Source organism: Balaenoptera musculus, chromosome 11 (assembly GCF_009873245.2).
Source record: "Balaenoptera musculus isolate JJ_BM4_2016_0621 chromosome 11, mBalMus1.pri.v3, whole genome shotgun sequence".
Classification (NCBI taxonomy): domain Eukaryota; kingdom Metazoa; phylum Chordata; class Mammalia; order Artiodactyla; family Balaenopteridae; genus Balaenoptera; species Balaenoptera musculus.
The window spans coordinates 52,367,569-52,392,471 of record NC_045795.1 but is presented as its reverse complement, the minus strand read 5'-3'; the positions used below and the strand labels follow the sequence as shown (position 1 = coordinate 52,392,471).

General features: G+C 47.2%; 1 protein-coding gene and 1 long non-coding RNA gene across 3 annotated transcripts in view; both read left to right on the top strand.

Annotated features, from left to right (window-relative positions):
* GLB1 (galactosidase beta 1) overlaps nt 1-19,512 on the top strand; it is a 91,357-nt gene extending 71,845 nt beyond the window's left edge. Inside the window, exon 16 of one of the 2 annotated variants that reach the window (XM_036868771.1) lies at nt 18,990-19,512. In XM_036868771.1, coding sequence (XP_036724666.1) covers nt 18,990-19,019 — 30 coding nt within the window. In that variant the 3' untranslated portion in view covers nt 19,020-19,512. Of the gene's footprint in view, nt 1-14,904; nt 15,469-18,989 lie in introns of those variants that run through there. The other variant, XM_036868770.1, reaches the window with a different exon arrangement.
* Nucleotides 19,513-20,353: 841 nt separating this feature from the next.
* LOC118903587 lies at nt 20,354-24,463 on the top strand. The gene is made up of 3 exons (XR_005021840.1): nt 20,354-20,557; nt 22,414-22,898; nt 24,052-24,463. It is a non-coding gene; the product is annotated as an uncharacterized LOC118903587 (long non-coding RNA).
* The last annotated feature ends 440 nt before the right edge of the window (nt 24,464-24,903 follow it).

The window sequence follows — 24,903 nt, the reverse complement described above, 5'->3', positions numbered from 1 at the left end:
GATACTTTCTGTATCCATATTAATTTGTCCCTTATTTTTTTCCCATCCAGAAGCAACCAGCTTTAGGACAAAATTATTCTCCTTTTATCCCTCAACAAAGATATCTCCAGGGAATTCGGTGGCAGTCCAGTGATTAGGACTCCATGCTTCCACTGCAGGGGGCATAGGTTCGATCCCTGGTTGGAGAACTAAGATCCTGCATGCCACATGGCATGGCCAAAGGAAAAAAAACAAAAACAGAAAACAAAAGTATCTCCATTCTTTATATTTTCTCTCGCCAACAACACACATCCTACTTGCTTTACATACTGAAATGTTTCCCTTATCATTTTTACATATTACAATTTTTAACCCTTTAAAACCTTAACAAAACTAAGAAACAAGTAATCGAACTGTTATACCAGCATTTTCTGATTGGCAAACTTAAGAACATATTCCATAACCTCTAAAAACATACATTTTTTTCATGCACAATTTCTCTTTAATGTGGTACCAGATGTATGTTTAATACACCTAAGTCCTCTTTCCTCTCTTTTTTTTTTTCTTTTTTTTTTTTTGGCTTGAAGTTCTACTAATTAACCCAAGGCTGAAGTCTCAGGCAAAGTGAGCTGTGTTTGTATTTCAAGAATGTGTTAAGAGTTAACTTCAAACTTTCTCCTAAGCATATTTTTGTTCTCTCAGGGTCAGAATCCTGAGAAAAAAAAAAAAGTATTTATCAAGCTAGCTTTCTCTAACTGCATATACAAAAATAACCAGTTTTGGAATTTCAACAGAATTTCATCTTAACCAATTTTTTTCGGAGTTTGAAGAATACTGTTGGTGGCCACACAGTGTTTTAAGAAATCATCTTTCTTTTTCTTTAGTCATAGTGTCATAGCTAAAATCTTTCTAATGAACTGAACCTGAATTTCTCATTTTACAAAAGGCAACAAGAATACCAAATACACAAATAGAATATACACTCACACACCAGAAGACAGAACTGTCACAGATCCTCTGAGAGAATGACCAATACGGAGTCCCAAACAAACACTTCCCAACACAAACGGTCTTCAATGGTAAACGCACGTCAGAACCAATTGGCAAAATGCCCAAATGACACTCAGTGCTCACAAATGGTTCTCAACATCAGACACACATCAGAACCAATTGGCAAAATGCCCAAATAGCACCTCATGCTCAAAGAGAAGTTTGCCCAGGTGCACACCAGTGAACTTACCTTGGTCTTGGAGCTCATCAGCTCGTCCAGAGGCATCTTTCTGTTCCACCAGTGAAAAGCATACGTTGGCAGCCAGCGGTGAGCAGGGGAGAAACAGGGAGGATCCCCGAAACAAATGGTTTTGGCAGCTGCTAGGAACGCCCCCAAATCCCACTCTCAGGGCCAGCAAACCATGAGCAGTGGGCTCCTTGCAGCCATCCCGGTGCATCGTCATGGTGGCAGCTATGCTGGAGAAAACCCCAAGGAGCCAGATACTGTGAGAGTGCAGCTTCACATTGGGAGCCAAAATCTGTTAGCAAAAGTGGGTCCAGCTGCTCACTGCTCAAAAGCCAATAAAGAGGCAAGGTTGGTGGAAAGGAAAGTTTGCTCTATTTACAAGGCTGGCAAGTGGTGGGGAGGGCAGACTCCTGTCCAAAGCCGACTTCCCCCACACTCCAACTGACAATCAGGGGGCAAGAGCTTTTATAAGTGGACAGAGGGGGCTACATATAGAAACAGCACAGTCAGCTCTGACAGTCATCTTGAAATTGGTCCTGTGGTGGTCTGACCACCATCATCTTGATTGTTTTAAGTACAGTTAATCTTCAGCTCCAGGGTCAGTTTGTTACCATTTCCTTGAGGCCAATTCTCTGAATTGTGGCAGCTTATGTGATGGCTACAGTCTGGTCCTCATGTAGTTAACTTCTTCCACCTGGTGGGGATTTCAGTATCTATAAGACAACTCACAGGACATGGCTTAGAATATTATCTATAGCCCTTGAGGAGGAACTAAAGGTCCTTCTTTTTAAACATTTTTTTAAGATTTATTTATTATTTTTTAATTTATTTTTGGCTTGTGTTGGGTCTTAGTTGCGGCGCGCAGGCTCTTCCTTGCTGCACGTGGGCTTCTGTCTAGTTGTGGCGCGCAGGCTCCAAGGCACGTGGGCTCCGTAGTTTGCGGCACACAGGCTCTCTAGTTGAGGCAAGTGAGCTCAGTAGTTGTGGCGCGTGGGCTTATTTGCCCTGTGGCATGTGAGATTTTAGTTCCCTGACCAGATATCGAACCTGCGTCCCCTGCATTGTAAGGCAGATTCTTTACCGTTGGACCACCAGGGAAATCCCAAACTAAAGGTCCTTGATTTTGCTTAATGACTAAACTATTATTGTTTTGTCCTATTTGATTGTTTTCCTTTGCTTCTGTATTTTTCTCACTTCTCTGATTAACCTTATCCTTTGGCTAAAATTTTTCTAGAGACAAAAGGCAGGCCGAGGACATGGTGGGGAAGGACCATAGTGTCTTGCTCCATTTCACTACTGTGTGCCCAAACTTTGTGCCAGGTGCTAAGGATACAATAATGAATAAAACCAGATATGGGGGGCTTCCCTGGTGGCGCAGTGGTTGAGAATCTGCCTGCCAACGCAGGGGACAGGGGTTTGAGCCCTGGTCTGGAAGGATCCCACATGCTGCGGAGCAACTAGGCCCGTGAGCCACAATTACTGAGCCTACGCGTCTGGAGCCTGTGCTCCGCAACAAGAGAGACCACGATGGTGAGAGGCCTGTGCATCGCGATGAGGAGGGACCCCCACTTGCTGCAACTAGAGAAAGCCCTCGCACAGAAACGAAGACCCAACACAGCCAAAAATAAAAATAATAAGTAATTTTTTTTAAAAAAGATGTCATCTTTTAAAAAAAAAAAAAAAAACAGGGCTCAGGAAAAAAAAATCTTTAAAAAAAAAAACCAGATATGGTTCGTGCCCTCATGGAACTTAAAGTCTTGTTGGGGCAGCCAAACCAAATCATATAATCACCCAAATTAAATGATAGAACTGCAGCTGCAATGGGTGCTAAGAAGAGATATGGAGGTTGATAATAATTGGGCATTTGACCTTGTCAGGGAGGTCAGGGAAGCCTTACCTGTGGACATGATGCTTGACAGAGATAGGAGTGTTGAATAGGAATTAACGTGGCAGAAAGGGGAGGGAAACATGCTCCAGGCAGAGGAGACAGCATGTGCAAAGGCCATGTGGTTAGAGGGGAAAGTGGCCAGTGTGAGGAACTGATAAAGGACTGAAATGTGTGGAACACAGAGAAAAGGGAGTGTGGTTCAGAGAAGAGGCTAGAAAGTGGGTAGAGACCAGATCAGGACAGGCCAATTAAACCATATTAAGGTTTGGTCTTTCTGTTGAGAGTCACTGAAGCAGCAGAGAGACATGGCACGATTGTGATGTGATGAGCCTCTGTGACCCCAGGATGGGTTGGTTGAGGGTACATGTGGATTCAGAGAAACTGTCTAGGAGGCTGGACCATAGTTTCATTGAGAGACTGGGATGGTGGGAGCCAAAATAGAGATGACATCAACTATAGGAGAGATGTTTGAAGTTAAATCGGGAATTCCCTGGTGGTCCAGGGTTAGGACTCCGCACTTTCACTGCCAAGGGCGTGGGTTCAGTCCCTGGTTGGGGAGCTAAGATCCTGCAAGCCACATGGTGCAGCCAAAAAAAAAGAATAAAGTTAAATCAATAAGATGTAATGACAGATTGGATATAGGGATTTAAAGAGAAGGACGTATCAGATGACTCTGAGGTTCCAGGCTTGCAGCTGGGTAGATGGTACCATTTACTGAAAGAAGAAATTTCAGAAGAGGACTTGGGCTGGAAGAGCAAAATCATGAGTCTGGATGTGGACAGCTGAGTTAGAAATTCCTTGGAGAACAGTGGAAAGAAGGTACACAAGGAGGCTGTTGGATTTATGGGTGGGGATTCAGAGGAGGGATCTGGGCTGGGAACATACATATGAGATCATTTGTGTGTGGATGGTTGTGGAAGACATGGGATAGACGAGGTCCTCTAAGGAGAGAGGATGAAGAAGGAAGAAAGGAAGACCTCAGGCTGATCTTTGAGAGACACAAACATGACAGAAAGTGAGGAGGAGAGACCAAAAAATGAGAGGAGAACAACATTTATGCTGCCAAGAGGACAAGTGAGATGAAGACAGAAGCATCTCTGCTGGATTTAGCACCAGGGGGTCACGGGGACCCTCAGTAAGGGCTAAGCCAGCAGAGTGAAGCATTGCAAGCCAGATGGCCTTCTACTGAGGAGTGTAGGGGGAGGACATGAACACATGAATAAATACGGATACTTGAAGATAAACATTCTTGAGAAGTTTGACTCTGAAGGAGAAGAGGAAAAAAATACTGGAAAAAAAACTGGAAGAGACGATGCACATGGCATGTGTTTCATAAATGCCCTTTTATAATGTTTGCTTTTTACATGTTTATGGACATACATTTTCATTATCATTCTGTTTGAAATATTTTCTAATTTCCCTTATTATCTCTTCTTTGAACCATGGATTATTTAGAAGTGTGTTGTTTAATTTTCATATATTTGTGCGTTTTTTAAAGCATATCTTAATTTTGATTTCTAATTTAATTCCTCTATAAAACTTCTGGAAGAAGGAGAAAAATCTTTATGATCTTGGGTGAGGCAAAGATGTCTTATATTTGACACCTAATACATGATCCTTAAAGGAAAAAATGGATAAATTGGACTTCATCAAAATTGAAAATGTTTTCCCTTCAAAAAACATTATTAAGAAAATGAAAATCCAAGCCACAGACTGGCAGAAAATGTTTTCAAACCATATATCTGACAAAGGACTTGATTTTAGAATATATAAAAATTCGTATAACACAATAATAGGAAGACAACCAACCCAATCAAAAAATGGGCAAATGACTTGCATGGATAGTTCACCAAAGAAGATATACAAATGGCTGATAAGTACATGAAAAGATGCTTAATATTCAACATCATTAAGGGAGTACAAATCAACCACAATGAAATACCACTTTATACCCACTAGAATTGCTATAATAATAAAAGATGGACAAGAACAAATGTTGGCAAGGATGTAGAGAAATGGGAAATCTCCTACATTGCTAGTGGAAATGTAAAATGGTACAAACACTTTGGAACACAGTTTGGCAGTTTCTTCAAGGGTTAAATATAAAATTACCATAGGATTCATCAATTCTACTCCTAGGTAGAGACATAAAACATATGTGCATACAAAGACTTACATGCAAATATTCATAGTAGCATTATCAAAATAACCAAGAATTGGAAGTAATTCAAAATGTCCATCAACTGATGAATGGATAAATAAACTCTGCAATATCCATACAATGGAATGGTATTCCACAGTAACAAGGAGCAGACTACTGATACAGGCTACAACATGGATGAACCTGGAAAACATTATGCTAAGTAAAAGAAGCCAGTCATAGAAGGCCACATATTGTATGATCCCATTTGCGTAAATCGTTCAGAAAAGGCAAATCTGTAGAGACAGAAAGTAAGTGAATGGTCACCTAGGACTGAGGGTGGGAATAGAGAATGACTGCAAATGGGTATGGGATTTCTTTTTGGGGTGACAGAAATGTCCCAAAATTAAATTGTGGTGATGGTTGCAAAATCTTCTTAAGTTTATTGAGACTTGGCTTATGGCCCAAGCATATTGTATTTCTTGATGAATATACCTCCGGAATTTTAAGCTCTACCATCCTCTCTCTGGCCACATATTTCTATCCCTCGAACTCTCATGCCTCCCAAGCCTACTCTTGGATCTTATGGATGACCTGAAGCTCCACCATTAAGGCCGCAGTTCTTCCCTATCCTGCCTAGACATCATCACCATTTTTTTAAGGGCCATCAATGCACTGACCCCCTTGCCCTTCCACTCTGTCCCCTTGATCATCCTCCACTGGGAGTGGGTCCACCATTGGCCTCTGCTGGTTCACCAGTAACTGAGCAGCCCTGGGGGAGCCACTCTGGCACATTTGTCAGGGGGCCACGTTCCCCTCACTGTCTCCAAACTCTGGAGGTCCCAAGTTGCCCAGCAGTCCTGGGCCTCTCTCTTCCCTGTCCCCAGCTGGCCTTTATGACCCTCATCATCCGCCTTAAACCACCTTCCTCTTCCCCACCCCCTCCGCTGAGGACTCACCCTCCTTGACACTATCAGGTGGAGCTCCTTTGTTCCTCAGCTTCCTGTCAGACTTACCTCTCCGCCTCCACCCTCGCTTCCTGCCCAGTGGCCTCTAGGAGGAAGTCTAAGCTCCAAATCCCCCTCCCACCTCTTTCCTCCAGGCCGAGATCCTGTTCTCTTTCTCCTCCTGCATTTTGTCAGCCTTTCTGTCTTCTCTGCCAACTCCCGTGTTGCAGCCCAGAAGCGATATCCAGGGCCTCTGCGACCCAGAAACAAAACAAAGCCCTCCCCGGATCTTCCCACTGGAGCACAAGCAGGCTCGTTCTTGTTCTCTTGCTCCCTGCCCACCCCCGGTCCTTCCCCCCTTTTCCCTCTTGGTGTCCTCTGTTCATGCTTTTTCATTCCCTCCCTCTGCCCACCGGGTTCACGACGTCAGGACTGGCATTAACTCCTCTCTGAAACCTTCCTAGACCCTTAGTCCCCCTTGATCCACCTCGTGCCCCGCCTGGACTCAGCTCCGTGACGCTTCATCACTCAGGCTGGCACCCTGGTTTCACCCACTGAGTCATAAGTTTCACGAGGGGCATTTCTTTAAGTGCCCAGTTTATTCTGTGTCCTCCCTAGGCCTGGCTGCTCTGTAACTGCTTTCAGGTGGAAAGGGGGAATTGCCTGTGTTGCTGGGTCCCTTGAAAGAAAGCACGTGCGAGGAGTGTAGGCCCTTGGGTGGTCCTGTTGGTGGAGAGGGGCTTGGCTGGTGCTCTGGGTACAGGGCCAAGGCCAATGAGAAGACCCAGCACAAACCATTGCTCACCAGGTGGTGTCAGTTTAGTGCCTTAAGAGAAACAACCTTCAGGAAATGCAAAGTAGAAAGAGAACATTATCTGTCACAGGGGTTATGAACAAGGCTAGGGGGCTCAGATGGAGCTTGAAACACACCTGAAGGATGGATGGTGCTTCATCGGAATCGGAGGCTTTGTCAGGGAGGGAATTTCAGGTGAAAGAATAGTAGATGCAAAAATGAAGAAATGGAGAAGCATAGGATGTTTTTGAGGTCAAGGGGTTTTGCCTTGGCCAGGTCATAGAAGTGTCACACCCAGGAGTTTTGCTCGGCACCTAAGAGACACTATCTTCATAATCATCAAAGGAGGCCCCTGTGGTAGGATGTCCTGATAGTGTCTCCAGTTTGCAGATGAGCAGGTAGAGGCTCAGAGACCTCAGCAACGTGTGTGAGGTACAGACATGGTGGTGGAAAGGCTCCCCAGCCCCGGGTCTGTCTGACTTGAAGGCCCACACGAAGAGGCAGGCAGCATGTACGGGGCCCCGAAGGCCAGCTGGGAGATTGTGCTAATTATCCAGGCAGAAGCTCTTTACTTGCTTAGTCAGTCTGATGGATTTTCTGCACCGTCATGCTTGAAAAGTACGTGTACACACAATATTTATGAATGTGTCAAGGGGTTTGGAACCCCAGAAGCCCATCTAATTTATATGTCCGATCAAAAACGAGTACACAAATTGTTCACAGCAGTAGTATCCAAAATTATCCAAAATCAACCAAAAGGTCGAAAAACCCAAATGCCCATCAGCTAATGAATGCATAAACAAAATCTGGTCTTCTCACACAATGGAAAATTATTTGGCAATAAAAATAAATGAAAATAAATAAATAAATAAATGAAGTACTCATCCATGTTACAACATGGATGAGCCTTGAAAACATGTTCAGTGAAAGAAGCTAGTCACAAACCATACATAACAGTACGATTCCATGTATATGAAATGTCCAGAACAGGGACTTTCCTGGCGGTTCAGTGGTTAGGACTCCAAGCTTCCACTGCAGGGGGCACGGGTTCCATCCCTGGCCGCGGAACTAAGATCCCGCATGCCGCACAACACAACCGGAAAAAAAAAAATAGAAAAAAGAAAAAAAAGAAATGTCCAGAACAGGCAGATCTCTAGACATGGAAAGATTAGTGGTTGCCTAGAACAAGGGGAAGGGGGTATTGGGGGGAGATGGGGAGTAAATACTAAAGAGTGCAGGGTTTCTCTTCGGAGTGATACTTGGGTAGCTCTGCAGTAAACTAATAACCACTGAATTGTACATTGAAATGAGGGAATTGTATGGTATGTGAATTATAACTCAGTAAAGCTTTACACACACACCTGCAAGAAGGCCCATCCACAGGCTTTGTGGACCTGGGTTGCACAGGTCTGAAGGTCAGAGGACATAGGTGTATCATACATAGGACAGAGCATGTGTGTTTTCTGTTATTTTCCAGCGAGCAGTGGTCCCTGTTGCCAAGGACAGTCCCGGGCCAGCTCCTGAGGTTCTGAATGATCAGCAGATGCAGGACAGACAGATCCCACCCCCAACAGGGCATGGAGTTCTGACTTTGGGAGAATGAGCACTTTGGCAGATCTGGGGGTGCGTTGGGGATGGACTACCTGAAGCCTGGGCCGTTTCCAAGACTCTGCCTCCAGGCACTAACCCCGCTCCATCCACCTCCAGCAGGGAGGCCCTGTCAGGCCCCTGTCCCAGCCTCTTGACTTATGCTATTCACTTGCTGTAGAGAAACTACCTTGATGGAGTGAATGAAGTCACTGATAAGGGTGATTCAGGAGATTTAAAAAATCACTTCTGATTACTCGGCCTTACTTAAGTCAGATGTGGCTTTCTGGTTAAATGCCCGAATGTCAACTGGGATTTCAGTGGGAAGTGGTCAGGCATGTTTTGCTCTATCCCAGAGACACAGGCCAGCGCTTTGTCCGCACAGAACTCTCGTCTGATGCAAACTCCCCGCAGGAGGCACTGTTCTTCAGTGCTCCAGCTGGGTCAGATGGGCCAGACCTGAAATGTCGTGCTCTGCCGCTGCAGTGACGTGTGTGCTGTTTATCTCTCCTTCAGATGCGTGTGGATAATCTCACATGAATATCCTGTGTAGCCTTCCTGCATTTTTTTACCACTCGCAGTACGTCTGGGTGCCTAGCAAAGCCTGGCAGTGAGAGGGGTGGGATAACTTCCCGCTTTTCCTCTACCAGAATTAAGCTTTGAATGTTAAGAATCAACATAGAATACGGACAAAAAGCAACTTTATTCTTTAAAGGCAAACATTCCCTCTTTGAAGATGTAAAAAAAATCACGAAATAAAAGAATTTATAACAAAGGGCTGACAGAAATCCCTTCTATTTTGAGACTCTTTTTTTGCATCTTGCCTTTGAAATTTCCAGCTCTCTAATCAATTGGTCTTTCTGGTGACCAGTCTTATCCGGAGGCCTGGTCACCAGAAAGATGATGTGATTAGAGGGTTGGAACTTTCCGCCCCACCCCCAACCTCTAAAGCCAAGGTGGGGGACTGGAGATGGAATTCTTTTTTTTTTTTTATAAATTTATTTATTTTATTTATTTATTTTTGGCTGTGTTGGGTCCCCGTTGCTGCACGCGGGCGTTCTCTAGTTGCAGGGAGCAGGGGCCACTCCTCGCTGCGGTGCGCGGGCCTCTCATTGCGGTGGCTTCTCTTAGTGCAGAGCACGGGCTCTAGGCGTGCGGGCTTCAGTAGTTGCAGCACGTGGGCTCAGTAGTTGTGGCTCGCGGGCTCTAGAGCACAGGCCCAGCAGTTGTGGCGCACGGGCTCAGTTGCTCCGCGGCACGTGGGATCTTCCCGGACCAGGGCTCGAACCCGCGTTCCCTGCCTTGGCAGGCGGATTCCCAACCACTGCGCCACCAGGGAAGCCCTGGAGATGAAATTCTATAAAAACTCTAGAACAACAGGATTCGGGGAGCTTCTGGGTTGGTGAAAACATTCAAGTGCTGGTGGTACACCTGGGTGGGAGGTACACCTGGAGAGGGCTGGGAGCTCAGCCACCCTCCTACCTTGCCCTGTGAATCTTTTCCATCTGGCCATTCCTGAGTTGTAGCCTTTATAATAAGTCCATAAATATCAGTAAAATGTTTTTCTGTGTTCTGTGAGCCATTCTAGCAAACTATTGAACCTGAGGAGGGGTGCGTGGGAACCCCCAGCTTACAGCTGGTTGTTCAGAAGCAGGATTCCAGAGTTTGGAGCCTACACGACTGGAGGGATGGAGCTGTCAGCCTCTGAGAGGGGCAACTGAGGAGCACAGGAGGGGACCGGAGGCCCTGTGTTGGGCATGTTCAGTCGCAAGTACTTCCTGTTCATCCAAGAGGAGCTGTCTGCTCTTGGCCACCAAAGCCTGCAACACAGCAAAAAAGGAAAGCTGCACTCAGTACAATGGAATATTGTCATCTCTGTTTCCAGACCTGATGGGATCCTCTAGAAGACCTGTCAGTCTTGAGTCTATACGGATAATTCTGTACAAATGGGGAGGTGGGGTACAATGTAAGTTAAAGGTGTGCTTTCGGGGCCTGTCCCAGGTTTGGGGCTGTTAGGAAAGGACCCAACCTGTAGAACTGACTCTGAGTGGAGGACGATGGGGAGGAACTCTGCTCCCACACTCCTCGGAAACTGTCCCCGCCGAGGCCACCGACACTCACATAGTGACACCCCAGACATTTCTCACTTAACCTCTTGGCAAGTAACGTCTGACATAGGTAACCACTTCCTCCCTTGAAGCTCTCCTGACGTCTGTGACCAAACTTCTGATTTCCCTCCCCGTCTTCATTCCTCCTCAGCCTTCTCTTTCTGTGTCTGTGTTTCAGTTCTCAGGACTTGATCCTGGGCCCTCTTCTTACATTTTCACGGGAGGTCATCCTCACAGACGTGCTGGTGACACCCAAATTTTCAGCTCCAACTCACCACTTTTGAGGACCGGGAACACCACATCCAAGCAGCAGGGTGGACCAGCTACCGGAGGCCTCAGAGGCACCTCCCACCCGATACATAGAAGACAGACCCTTCCTCCTCATTCCCCTGAAACCTGCTCTTCTGCAGGAGAAGTGGTCCAAGGACAAGGAAGGAAGCTGGACTTCAGTGCAGCGGTGGGGGGGTGGGGGGATGGAGAGGGGGCCCAGCTGTGGGAACAGCCTCATCATGGAGCACTCCCTGCACACCAGCCGCTGTGCTGAGTGCTCACCTGTGTCCTCTCACTGTCTCTTAACAACAACCCTGAGAGAGGCCCAGACACGACAGAGGCAGCCCTAACAGGGTTTGGTGACTGATTAGTGAAAGAGGAACTGACTAGTAGAGGATGATCCTACTCTTGTTAAATCGGGTTCAATGACATCATTTACTTTACTAAAAAGCAGCATGCTACTGTACCTTGAGGCCATGGAGATGCATATCAGTTAGCTTTTGCTGCTTAACATACCACCCCAAACTTAGTGGTTTCAAACCAAAACCATTTATTTAGGTCCTGATTTGGAGTGTTGGCAGACTGGGTGGTGGTTCTTCTGCTGGTCTCAGCTGGGCAGGGCCTTCTAGTCAGCGAGGAGGCCCTCCTCCCGGGGGGCTGGCTGTCTGCCTGCTGAGGCCACAGAGATTGGTCCACATCTCTCTCATCATCCACCAAGCCAGCCCTGGCTTGTTCATATGGTGACTGGCAGGGTTCAAAGAAAGAAGACAGATGTGCAAGGTTTCTGCCTGTGCTTTCCCAATCCTTCATTCCTCTCTCTTGGAAGGGCAACCAAACCATCACAGGCTTCATCGAATGTCCATTCTGTTAAGGACTGAGAGTAGAGGGGAAGTTTGTCCTGAAGACTTTCATAGCTTTGGAGAATTAACCAAAACCAAAGACAATGTAACCCTGGGTTTTGGGAAAGTTGGAGGGAAGGTGCCAGGCAGGATGCCCACGTGTTGGAGTCACTTGGGCAAAAGTTAAAAGACAGAGTCCAGGGACTTCCCTGGCAGTCCAGTGATTAAGACTCCACGCTTTCACTGCACGGGGCACGAAATTGATCCCTGGTCAGGGAACTAAGATCCCGCACGCCGCGGCGCAGCCAATAAAAGAGAGTCCACTTGGGAGCTGAAGGCTTAAAATAGGCCACAGGTGATAATTTGGGGGAGAAAAGAATAACTAGAACAGATCGTGCAAATTAAGGAGAATCAGGAGAAATATTGTATCACCTTTGATGCGCAGCTAGGAGTGACAATTGGGGGATACATCCATCGGTCACAGAGTAGTCTGGGAAGTGGGGCCACCACGAGTGTTCGCTAGTGGGAGTTGGACCTTCCAGAAACATGGGGGCAGCTGGAGAAGTGAAAGTTGGAAGAAGGACCAGACAATCAAAGGCAGAAACGCTCATTACCCTCCCGATTTGGTCCAGTCGGCTTCTCTGGGGACTCCCAGAAGCAAGTGGTACCCTGGGAAGCTCACGGGAGGTCTTTGGGGCTGTTGTCTGTGCAGTTACTGTGCCGCTGGTTGGCAGGGCAGTGCCTAGGAGGACGAGCTGGACCTGGAGTAGTGGGTGGACCAAGGCTGAGCTGAGCCCACAGGTGCCTGGTTCTGTCAGTTCCTCGTTTAACCGTGAAAACCCCCAGCAGTGCCCCGGCTCCCCTTCCACCTTCCAGTGTCCAGCAAGTTGCTCCTTGCTCGGGGAGCGTTCTGCTCCCAGGGCCCCTGCTCGCTGCACCCTGTCTCCTTGCCCGGGTGAGTTGCATCCCCCAACCCTGGAGGGAGCCAGGGGAGCCTATTTCCACCCTGGGCTCCCAGGTCCCCATAACCAGCACGGGGGGGCTCAGGACCCGGTCCCCAGCTTCCAGGTGGACGTGCCCGGTGCAGCACGAGGGATGTGAGGGGTAGCATCTTAGAAGGGACTGACCCTCAGCATGGCCGTGGCTGGGATGCAGTGTGGAGCCCGTGGAGCCCAGGCCAGGCCCTTGTGTGCTACTCACCGAGCCCTCTCGCACTCCCCCTTGGAGCCCATCGTTCCCCCTCGACCGCAAAAGTCAAGTTCTGCTGTTCTCTAATACTGCGGAAACCGGGTGCTGCCAGATCGTCAACTGATAAAACCTGGTGAGGCTGTCATTGCGTGCACCTTCAGGATGGATCGAGATAGCATATCCCGTGGTAAAAACAAGAGTAAAATAATTCTGAGAATTGTGAAACTGCCACCCTTTTTCTAAATGACTTATCCCAACAGACAGGTGGCTTTCCATCACTGGCCTCCTTTCGTGGGCCTGTGGAGGCCAAGGTCTTTTCACTGTGCTGGTGTGAGGGGTGCTGCCACACCGTGCTGACCACGGGCCAGGCACTGCTTCCTCCCGCCCTCACTGTCCCCGAGTACCAGAGTGAGTGCGGAGCTGCCCAAGGTCACACAGCCAGTAAGTGGCAGGAGTAAGGTTTGAACCCAGGTAGGAGGCTGACATTGAGGAGACACCTGGGGTTAACCAGGTGAGAACTGAGTAGTTCTGCAGCTGGGTCAGGGCTGCAGGTGGCAGCCAGGACTGGGCCTCCTCCAGGGTGTCCCCCAATACATTTGGGCCACTGTGGGAGCAATTTTTTTTTTGAAGTATTTATTTATTTATTTATTTATGGCTGTGTTAGGTCTTCGTTTCTGTGCGAGGGCTTTCTCTAGTTGTGGTAAGTGGGGGCCACTCTTCATCGCGGTGCGCGGGCCTCTCACTATCGCGGCCTCTCTTGTTGCGGAGCACAGGCTCCAGACGCGCGGGCTCAGTAACTGTGGCTCACGGGCCCAGCTGCTCCGCGGCACGTGGGATCTTCCCAGACCAGGGCTCGAACCCGTGTCCCCTGCATTGGCAGGCAGACTCTCAACCACTGTGCCACCAGGGAAGCCCGGGAGCAATTTTTATACTTCTCCCTCCCTCCCTTCCTTCTTCGTTCTTCCTTCCTTCCCCCCATCCTCTCCCACGTATTCTCTCTCTCCCCACTTGCTCTGTCATGTGTGTGAGATCTCCCCTCCTTTGCTCTCTTTCTGTGTAACAGAAGGTTCCATCTATGCATCCAACTGCTAAGTCCCACCTGTGAGCAAATCCTAGCTCCTGCCTAGAGGCTGTGCAGACACACCTGCACCTGGTCCCTATTCTTGAGGACTTTCTCCTCCCTCTCAGTTTTGTGGTGGAAGCAGCTTCTCCTACTCACGGAAGTCGTCTTTGCAGCTTGTAGGATCCCCTCTGCTCTTTGAAGCAAGTCCCCACCCTCACTCTGATGCTGGTGTGAAAACTGCCAAAACACAGCAGGAACATAGACACCCACCTGGGCGGCCCCCGTCTCTCCCTCCGCGACCTCCACATCCTTCTAGAGGACCTGTGTGTCCCAGGCTGCAGGCCCCGTGCTTATCTCGTGCACAGAGGCAGCGAGGTCACCGCCTGCCTGGAGGAGGGGAGAATAAAGAGGGAAAGCGCGTCTCCTTGAGGAGGCAGGGAGGCAGCTGCCTACAGAGGCGCCAGGCAGAGGCTGGTGTGTGCCGACAGGCACCTGACCCCCACCCCGCCCTGGACCCAGGACGAAATCCAGTAACTTGGTGCATCTGCCACAGTGTCATCCAGTGCCGATATGTGTGGTGAGGAAGCCAGTCAAAGGGACCGGACACATCTCTTCCTGAAGCAGTGTGGGTACCAGGGGCAGCTTTTGTGGCTTCTCCCACCCAGCCCCTGCCCGACTTGGCTGGACATCTCGGCAGGATGCTGGATCCCACCCTGGCCTGGCCTGGCTCTGGGCCTGGCCTGTGGCAGGAGAGCGCCTTTCTGGGGACACTGCCCGCCTCCCCGCCCTGGCCCCCTTGCACCAAGGCTCTCGCACTCCCCAGGGTGGTCAGTGCAGCTGGGTTGATGGTTTTCTCTCTCTCCAGGGTCAGGTGTGGATTAATGGCTTTAACCTTGGCCGCTATTGGCCAGCACGGGGCCCCCAGATGACCTTGTTCGTGCCGCAGCACATCCTGGTGACCTCGGCCCCAAACACCATCATCGTGCTGGAGCTAGAGCGTGCGCCCTGTGGGCATGGTGGCCCAGAACTGTGCACCGTGGAGTTCGTGGACAGGCCGGTGATCGGTGCAGTGAAGACCCACAGCCATGTCCCTGCAGACCAACACCAAGACTCATGGCTGGACCGTGTGTGATGACAAGGACTGTGACCCTTTGGAATTCTAGCCTTGCTCATACCTCACATGCCCCTCGGAAGGTCAACATTCACTGGAGAGTTTGATTGGAAAATAGATTAGGTGTGTTCTCACCTGAGGTTTCTGACGGTGCCTGACGCACCCCCGTCTGGCTGCGTGGACATAGGGTGAGGGTGGCAGCCCAGCAACACACAGAGGCATCTGCAGAGTTGGAATGGAAGCGTTCAATGTGTTTCCGATTTTTATTTTGTACAAATCATGTAGTCTTTTTATTAAATAAAATTTGTATTCAAATGATCTTACTGTTTTTAATGCTTAGCAGGTGTTAAATTATAGGTTCTGATTTAAATCATAACTAGACTTGAGTGGGCTGAATAAGCCACTTCACTAACTTGAGGTTGGTTCAAAGGAGTAGAAAATAGTCTTGTTTTGATCTAGTGGACTATTGCTTTTCTGATCTTTATTTGACTTCCTTTTGAATCTCTGTGATATCTACTAGGTGAGCCTTTAAACACAACTCCAAATAATTATGCAAAGGATTGACAGTTGGAGAGCGTAGATAGGATGGGGCATCTGTACAGTAGGAGACCCCAGAGCCACTAAAATGGTGATGCAGACCATGGTAAGTGGTGTTAAAAAAGCAGGTTGCCTTAAGTTGGATCCCATTTTGTGTGTTTAGACATAAGAGCTGCACGTATGCACACATTCAGCCCAGGCCTGTTCAACGTCGGTAGACACGTGAACACACGTGGACATGCAGAGACCAGGCGTTGTGTGAGATGCATGTCCTGCCCGGGGCATCCTGCTGTCAGACGTTGGGCACTGTCCTCCACCACACCCAGTTCTGAGCATACTGTATATTTAATCCACTCGTCCCCCACAAGGACTCAGAGGAACGTATTGTCCTCTTACCCGATTTACCAAGTCACACGTCTACAAGTGGTAGAGATACGGTTTGAACCCCGGTTGTCTGGCTCTGGTATCTAGACACACATTGCATTCGTCATATATCGACACATGCTCATGTTCCCACAGGAGGGGACCACAGCAACATAAACAGAATTGTCAGTATGAGCATATCTGGGTGGTGGTTGTTTGAGAGATTGTTTACCTTTTCTTTTTTGCTTACCTGTATTTTAAATCCTGTACAGAGAAGATGTACATTTTTTTAAGGGAGGAAGAAAGGAAAAATTTCTGATGCTAATCTACAGCATCTTTTCACGGGAGTGTGTTTTTCTCTGTCTCCTAGACATCAGTGATGACTGTCTGGGATTCAACAGGGAGTTTGGAAACTCTGGTTGAGCCACTGCAGGAGGCAAGTATGAGTTGAGACAGACCAGAACTTAACTCAGGACTGTCTTCCGTAGCATCTTCTGCTGGATGTCCTGCATCCTTTGGATGTTGGGCCGACCACAGGGTGAAGGGGCTGCTATCTGCACACGCAGGCCTCACTGCATCACTCTTTCTTCCACTACTAAGTTACTGAAAACTTAGAAAACGATACTCAAGAACTGTGCCCAGTGACACGTTTTGGGAAGATGTGAGACCATTCCTTTTAAAGCCTTACGTACATTGGTACATTGCACGTCCCCTTCCCAGAGATTCCCTGTTGTGGAGTCTCCAGAGGCTCAGGCAGTGGAGTGAAACCACCGCGTCGGAGCGTACATTTCCCTTCCATCCTCTCATCCGATATTCAGAACGGCACCCTACAATAGGCAGCAGTAAACCCACTTCACAGATGAAAACATTTAAACGTCAGTGAGAGCTGGAGTTGGATTCCAATCTGGTGTATCTCTGTCCAAAGCCAGAGTGTTTTGTCTGGTTCATGTGAGGGAATCTTTTGGGGTTTTCACCCTTGTCCAGGATGTCATGTTCTGGAAAACAGAATCTTAATACACAAATGGTACCACCCTGGACTCTACCCAAACCTATCCAACCCTCTGTAGTGCCTCTCAGGGGCATACATTTCATCTTCTATAATGTCGTTCTTAAAGTACAATGCCCCTCCATCATTCCTGATTTCTTAACTCTGTGGAAGGGTGCTACATCTAAAAATAATAAGGGCAGCACCTTTATTGCCTGCTGTGTAAACCTTTTATATTAAATTTATCTTAAGCTGGTTTTAATATGTCAAAGCTGTCTGAGCAGGCCTGAGCTAACCCAACCATAACACTGATGTTCCTGGAACATTACCATATTTTCAGCCATCCTTGTGAACATCATGGCCTTGGCTTAGACGTTCCCCAGATTTGCACAACCTGCAGAACCTCTTGTTTTGAACAGAGTTATTGAAGTGTGATTTACATACCATAAAATTCACTCAGTTTGATGAGTTTTACTAAACTTATATGGGTGTAAACCACCATCACAATACAGTTTTAGAACACTTCTTTCACCCCAGAAGGTTCTCTAGTGCAGAAAATCTTCATTTCCACCCTACTCCAGGGAACCACGAATCTGTTTTCCATCACTGTAATTTTGCCTTTTGTCAGAATTTCATGGAACTGGGATCACACTATGAAGTCTTCCGTGTCTGACTTCTTTCACTCAGCATAATGTGTTTGAGGTTCGCCCATGTTGTAGCGTGATCAGAAATTTCTTCCTTTTTTCTGCTAAAGAGCATTCCACGTGTGGACATCCATTTGTCAGTTATGGGCATTTGGATTGTTTCCAGTTCGGGGCTCTTATGAATAATGCTGATCTGAACATCCATGCACAATTCTTCATGTGGCCAACTGTTTTCCTTTCCCTTGGGTAGGCACCTAGGAGTAGAATTGTTTAGTCACATGAGAAATGTATGTCCAACTTTTTAAGAAACTGCTAAACAATTTCAGAAGATCTTGCCTGAGGCAAGGAAGGGATGAAGGGACAGAGGCGCCCTGGGTGGGGCCCTGCGGCCCTGGAGTTTGTGCCCTCTGTCTCTTTACCCTGCTCTGTGTCAGGCTGCTTAGTGTCTCTCTCTTTTTGTCTGTCAGTCAGTCCATTGTTATTTCTCAGCAAATCCAGTTTATTCAGAATGAAATTGTTTCGTGTTCATCCGAGTTTGGGTTTTTTTCATTGTTTCCCCAACAAGCGATAGGTCTTCCGTCAGATGACACACATAGGAAATGATCTTGTGTGGTCTTTGTTTCTTGCCTTATGAGCATAAAAAAAAAAAAAAAGTCATTTCCTGAAGTCACTTTTTCAGTCAGTGCTCTGAGGGCTTCTGTCTGGTCTGTGGCAGAAGAGACGGCTCGGGTGGCCTAGTAGCTCGTGGGCTGTGAGGGAAGTCCAGTCGGTGTCCAGATACTTGGGCTGAGGCGGTTCTGGGTTAAGCCCAGCCTCTGCTCTTGGTCTGACTGAGCACGTTCCCGGGTTGTCCCCTGCCCTTCAGCCTTCGGGTCCTGAGGTTTGCTAACTAGACACCCAGCAGCCCTCTGTTGTCTATAAAAGCCCAGGGATGATTCTCAACTGATTCATCAGCAGACAGCTGCTCTGTACCCCCAGGGGTTTTCCACATGTGAGGAACCCCCCAGGAGCCCAGGCCTCTGAGCCCTCAGGCCGGCAGCACCGTCCCACCCCCCCGCCCCAGTGAAACAGGACAGGCTGGGGGCAGAAACGCTGGTGCGTGCTCCCACGCCATCACTCACCATCGACATGGTCTCAAGGAAGTGATTCGCTTATTAAGCCCCCATTTCCTCACCTCCTAAGTGGGGTCCCCGCTTGTGGAGTTTTTACATCAAAGGCAATGATCATAAAAGCGCCTCATAGGGCACTTGCCATGGAGCAGGGACTTCCTGAAGGCTAATTGCATTCTTTCCCATCACATTCCTCCACAGAAGCAGGTAACCGATCATCTGGAAACCTGAGGGACGGGCAGGGAAGAAAAGCCACCAGGAGACACCATCCTTTCCCTGGAGCTCCTCGTGTTCAGTTCAACAGCTTGGCTCTTCTGACCAGGCGCCATGCTTGGCTGAAGGACGCAAAGCCAAGGAGACAGTCTAGTATCAAACATGGACCCAGACCAGAAGAGAGGGGGGAGGCTCCACAGAAAGGGTGAAGGTGCTTCATCCATCAGGACCCTCCAGCACTAGCCTGGCCTTGCTGGGAGCAGCCTGTGCCTACAGAAAACACTTGAAATCCAGCGTGGACTTCAGAAACCTCAGTGTAGACCTCAGGGTCCTCCACTTCCTTAAGGCCTCTGTTCACCTGTTCTCAAAACTTAAGCAACTTTCTGGTGCCAACACCTTGAATTCCTAATCCGAAGGGCATTTCCCATCAGTGCGTGCCACGCTGGTTGTGGTCTGTTGCTACACATCAAACTGCTTCAATACATTTGCATAAGTGGCATAAAAAACTATTTTGTGATGTACATGATTCCATGGGTCAGGAATTGGGACAGGCACAGCAGGATGGCTTGTCTCTTCCATGACACCTGCGGCCTCTGCTGGGTCCTGGAATCGTCTGGAGGTTCCTTCACTCCAGACGGCATTTGGGCTGGGATGTCTGAAGGCTGAGCTCAGCTAGGATTGTCAACCAAAGCTTCCATACATGACCTTCTCTATGCCTTCAGTAGCCGGGTTCCGAGAGGGTGTGTTCCAGGAGGGAATTCTAGAGCGTCCTTTTTGTGTATTTACGTCCATCCCACTAAAGTCTGAGAAGCCGGTGAGCATGAATTGAATCCCTTCACCCTTGGTCCGAGGTCCCGTTGGCAGAGCACTGTGCTTGCTCCAGAGTGGGTATGTTTAGCCTGTGTTAATGAGTTGGATTCTTTTGTCTCTTTTGCAGATTACTGGCCTTTAGGGGTCCCACCAGGTATTAACGAAAGGGGAATTGTGACTCTGAACATAGACTAGAAATCCACTGTGTGACCCTCCACCAGCAAGAGTATATGGCAGGGTGAGGTGATGGGAGTGTATACTGCACTTAAAGTCTGGTTTCCTTCTTTGTTATCTTTGGATTTAGATTTCTGAGCAAGGCGTGCACTCTGTCCAATTTACTTCACCTTGGCTTTAATTTTTACTAAGCAATGGGATTTTTATCTAGGTAATTGGGCCGTTCTGGATCACCTGTCCTCTTTTCCATGGCCTTTGAAGTCATGAAGTGTCCCAAGAAGTGTCATTGAGGACTCCCCGGGGGTTCAGGTCCTGTCCCTTTTAGGGTGGGTGTGCTCTTCACCTTTAACTATGAGTGGAGTGTTTTCATTTATACAATAAATGTTCATTCAGTACTTACTCTGAACCCCATGCTACTGAGTAGGACGTATTTCTTGCCCCTCAAGGAGCACACAGATGTGTGAATGGACGATGCAGTGTCTGTGGGGAAGACAATTCCAAGGACAAGACCAGCGTGCTGTGAACATTCCGGATCTAGTCCTGGACCTGTTGCAGAGCTGGGATGGGTCAGGGTAAGCCTCCTGGAGTGGAGCCATGTGGAGAATAAGAGAAGGAGAAAGGAATAGAAATGAAGAGAACAGAAGGTACTTTAGGGAGGAAGCAGCAACTACAAAGATCCAATGTCTAGACAGACAATAGAGAATTCCAGAAATACTCAGACCCCAGCCAATCTTACTTAACAAGCACCCTTACTTCTCACTAGCTCCAATTCTAATTCTCGGTAAACAACTCACGTAACTGACTGTAACCTTGTGGGTTTTGCCTTTATCAGCCTCCCCTATTTTGTAGTCCAGCAGAACAAATTCAGGTGCTTCTTGAGTCTGTGTCTCCCAGGCTACAGTCCTAACAAACCCCAAATAAACACCTTTTTATTTCAATCGGGTCTCAGTTTCTAAAAATTTTGGTTAAAACTCTTGTTTCATAGTCCAATGAATTCTTCTGTTGCAGGAGTCTGCAATACAAGAACTTATTTTCCTCCTCAACTGTTGAAACTTAGATAATTTGTTTTCTTTCTTCTTTCTTTTCTTGATTGCTGTTATTATGGAAAATGGTAGGGGAGAATTTTTCTTTTCGACTCACACTTGAAGAAAACATGTCCCACACAATCCCTCCATCTCCATCATGTCTCGTAAAATCTCTCTATCTTCACACTAAATGTGCTAAAAATCTCATCTGTCTCTTTGGGACAAATGCCCACCTCCAAAAAGAGCCTTTTGTTTTTCGTGCTAACTAGACATTAAGGCAATTATCTCACCCAAAGGTTTTTGAGATAATGGGCGATTTCCTGTTTTGTTGACACTTGCTGTTAATACTGTACTCTCCCATCACCTTAACTGCAATATGTGGTCATCATGGAGCTTCTGCAGAGTAGTCTTATGCTCATGAAGCAATAGCCAATGATAATAACAATCACAAAAGAAGAGGAACTTCCATCTTTTAATTAGGCAAAGGACACATAAGGAAATATCCTGGGTACTGTGTCAGAAATTCAGACTGGCGGATTAGGACCAGGTTGGCAAACATTCTGTGAGCCTTGGGGGCAGACGAGGAAATGGGAGAGCTAGGTTGCCCTGATAATTATTAGAGGAGGGACTGTTAATCCTTGCTCAGGTTACATCTCCTTCTGTGGGACTTAGCTCATAATATTGTTGTTATTTGTTTACCGCTGACCCGAGAGCCTTCACGACAAGTACCATGTGATTTTCATTCTTGTATCCTTGGTACCCAGTACAGCACATCTAGCCCTCAATCAATGCTATCTGGATGAAAAAATACTTCTGTGTCTACATTCACAGACTGGGAGTGGGTCCATGTGTTTTCAGTGTTGCTTTAGCCGTGTCTAACACAGATGCTAGCTGAGGTGTCCTTCTCTTTAAAAAATTTAGATGAGATTTGTCTTTAAAACCTTCCCAAGATTTCTGTGAACCCCGGGAGAGCTTCCTTTCTCATAGTTTCCTCTGGCTAGACATTGTGCTTCCACTGAATTAGTTCAATTCATGAACGAGCTCATCATCCCACACAGTCTTTTGCAGTATCTTGACTCAAATGTGGAACTGAGTCCCTTGAGTTTCACCAAAACCTCACCCACATTGGGCCTTTCATCTTTAGAACTTTACAGAAGCTTTAAGGAGATGTGGGCAAGGGACAGTCTACACAGCAACAGCATAAGCTTGATAGTACTGAATATCAGACACTCCAGTTTTTACAAGACATTCTACCATGCTCCATATTGCTTGGCCATCCTTGTTTTATCTTCGCTTCTCTTCTCTTCTTTGTCCACTCCCACCTCTGAGTTTCCAATAACTTAAAAATTAAACATGTCCCATCTGTATTCCTGAAATGACACATTCTCACCTTTCTCCTTCAGGTCCAGTTTCTTAGGAAGGGCCCCTGAGAAGGCTTCCATGCGCTAAGAGAGAGGAGTCAAAAGGAAAGCCAAGTCAGATGCCAGGGAGCATCCCTGGGAAGGGTTCTGGCATGGCCACCTCCCATGGCCAAGCCCCTGGAGTGGGAAACCACAACAGAATCCCCACCAAAGTTTTGAGATCTGAGCAAATGGGGCTTTGAGGGGAGGAAGCAAGATCCCTGAGCTCCCCATCATGGCTCAAGTGTGAAGGCAACATGGCATGGGTGTCTGCACACGGACCAAGGCCCCTTCAAGGGTTCCTATGAGCAAGACATGGAGTGGAGAGCAGAAAGATGGTCTCTTATGCCAGCCAGAGCAGCATGAAGTAGCAAGGCCTCCAGAAAGCCCTGCTAAGTCTTCTGAGGCCACAGAGGAATACAGGAGAAAATGGAGCATTTCCAGTGTTGCAAGAGGAATGCCAAAGGATCAGTGGATCAACTCAGGATGTCAGTCCATGGGTTGATGGTTGAGGCCCAGACAGGATGAGGTGCATTTCAGCAGGTGCTGACAGCAACAGATGACAAAGTCCAGAGTCCCTTTCCCAAAATTGTGACACCGAATGTCACTGAAGGAAGGGGCGTGGGTTAAATGCTGAATTGACTGAGATTAAGTCTCTGCCTTTTGGAGGAACTGGGGTCTCAAAACAGAAGTTAAGTTCATTTCTAGACGGAAGTTTACTGTTGACACCCACATACATCTCTCTTAACACCTTTGGGTAGGATCAGCCCTATCTGGTGTCGGTAAATGTTTTAGAATCATTTGTTCTTTGTTAGTAGGTGTTATTACTTCCTCAGAATGGATCAGCATATTTATTTAGAAGTATTTCCTCCGCTATTTTATTATATTGAGTTCATGTCAAGTGAGCTCGTTTGGATTGTTGATCTTATTCATTGTTGTAGAATTATATTTCTTCCTTGGACTAAGGAGTGTTGGATTACAGGCTCATTTTGAATGGGAGATTTCCTCTTAGTTTGTTTATAAAGATTTGTTTCTCTCTCCCTCTGCTCCTCCATCCCTACATAGGAATTTTGAGGTTGCCTCTGTATTGGAGGCTGTTGGTACCCTACCCAGAAGCCTTTGCCCACTGCTGCACCCCTCCTTTACCTGCTATGAGCGTTGGTTGTTCTTTTCCCCAGAGAGCTACTCCTGGCTTAATTAGGAAGATGCCTCACTAACATGAGAATACAAAAGGCCATACCCTTTGCCTCAAAATGGGCTTAATTCTGTGAAACAATTCATGCTCCAGAGCCCCTGTGAAATCAAGCCAATGCAGGCAACTTGTAATGGTTAATTTTATGTGTCAACTTGGCTAAGCCACAGACATTTGGTTAAACATTATTCTGGGTGTGTCCGTGAGGGTTTCTGGATGAGATTAAATTTGAATAGAAATATAACTGGTTTCTTTATATTGATCTTGTATCATGTAATCTGCTGAACTCATTTATTAGCTCTAAGAGTTTTCCTTATGGATTCCTTAGAATTTTCCACATAAAAGATCATGTTGTCTGCAGAGAGATGTAGTTTTACTTGTTTCTTTGCAATCTGAATCTGGATGCATTTTTTTTCTTTTTCTTGCCTTTTTTTTTTTTTCCTGACCAGAACCTCCACTATGATAGAAATGGTGAGAGCAGACATCCTTGTCTTGTTCCTGATCTTAAGGGGAAAGCATTCAGTCTTTCACCATCAAGTATGATGTGGTGAACATTCTTGAACAAGTCTTTTAAGGACTGAGGTCTTCCTTTCTATTGAGTAAATACCTCGGAATAGAATTCCTGGATCACAGGGTACGTATATGTTCAACTTTACAAAGAATTGTCAAGCTATTTTCCAAAGTGGCTTTTGTATCCAACCATCTTTTAAATTTTTCTTGTTACATGTTATGTATCATTTCAGTGAGTTTTGGAAACCAGGAAGGCCCCCAAACTGTGGGCTTCTTGTTGTACCTTAACTGGAAGTCTTCTCAGTGATAGACTCAACACATCTGCAACCCTCAAGAAGTTTCCAAGGGGGGACTTCCCTGGTGGCGCAGTGGTTAAGAATCCACCTGCCAATGCAGGGGACACGGGTTCGAGCCCTGGTCCGGGAAGATCCAACATGCTGTGGAGCAACTAAGCCCATATGCCACAACTATTGAGCCTGAGCTCTAGAGCCCATGAGCCACAACTACTGAAGCCCGCAAACCTAGAGCCCGTGCTCCACAACGAGAGAAGCCACCGCAATGAGAAGCCCACGCACCACAGCAAAGAGTAGCCCCTGCTCGCCTCAACTAGAGGTAGCCCGTGCGCAACAACGAAGACCCAATGCAGCCAAAAATAAATAAATAAACTTAAAAAAAAAAAAAAGTTTCCAAGGGACAGTTCTTTTATTTTCAACTTAAATCCATTCCCTCATAAGCTCACTCTTTGTCGACTGTACAAACCCTCTCAAACTCCTCCTTAGTCATTCCCCCAA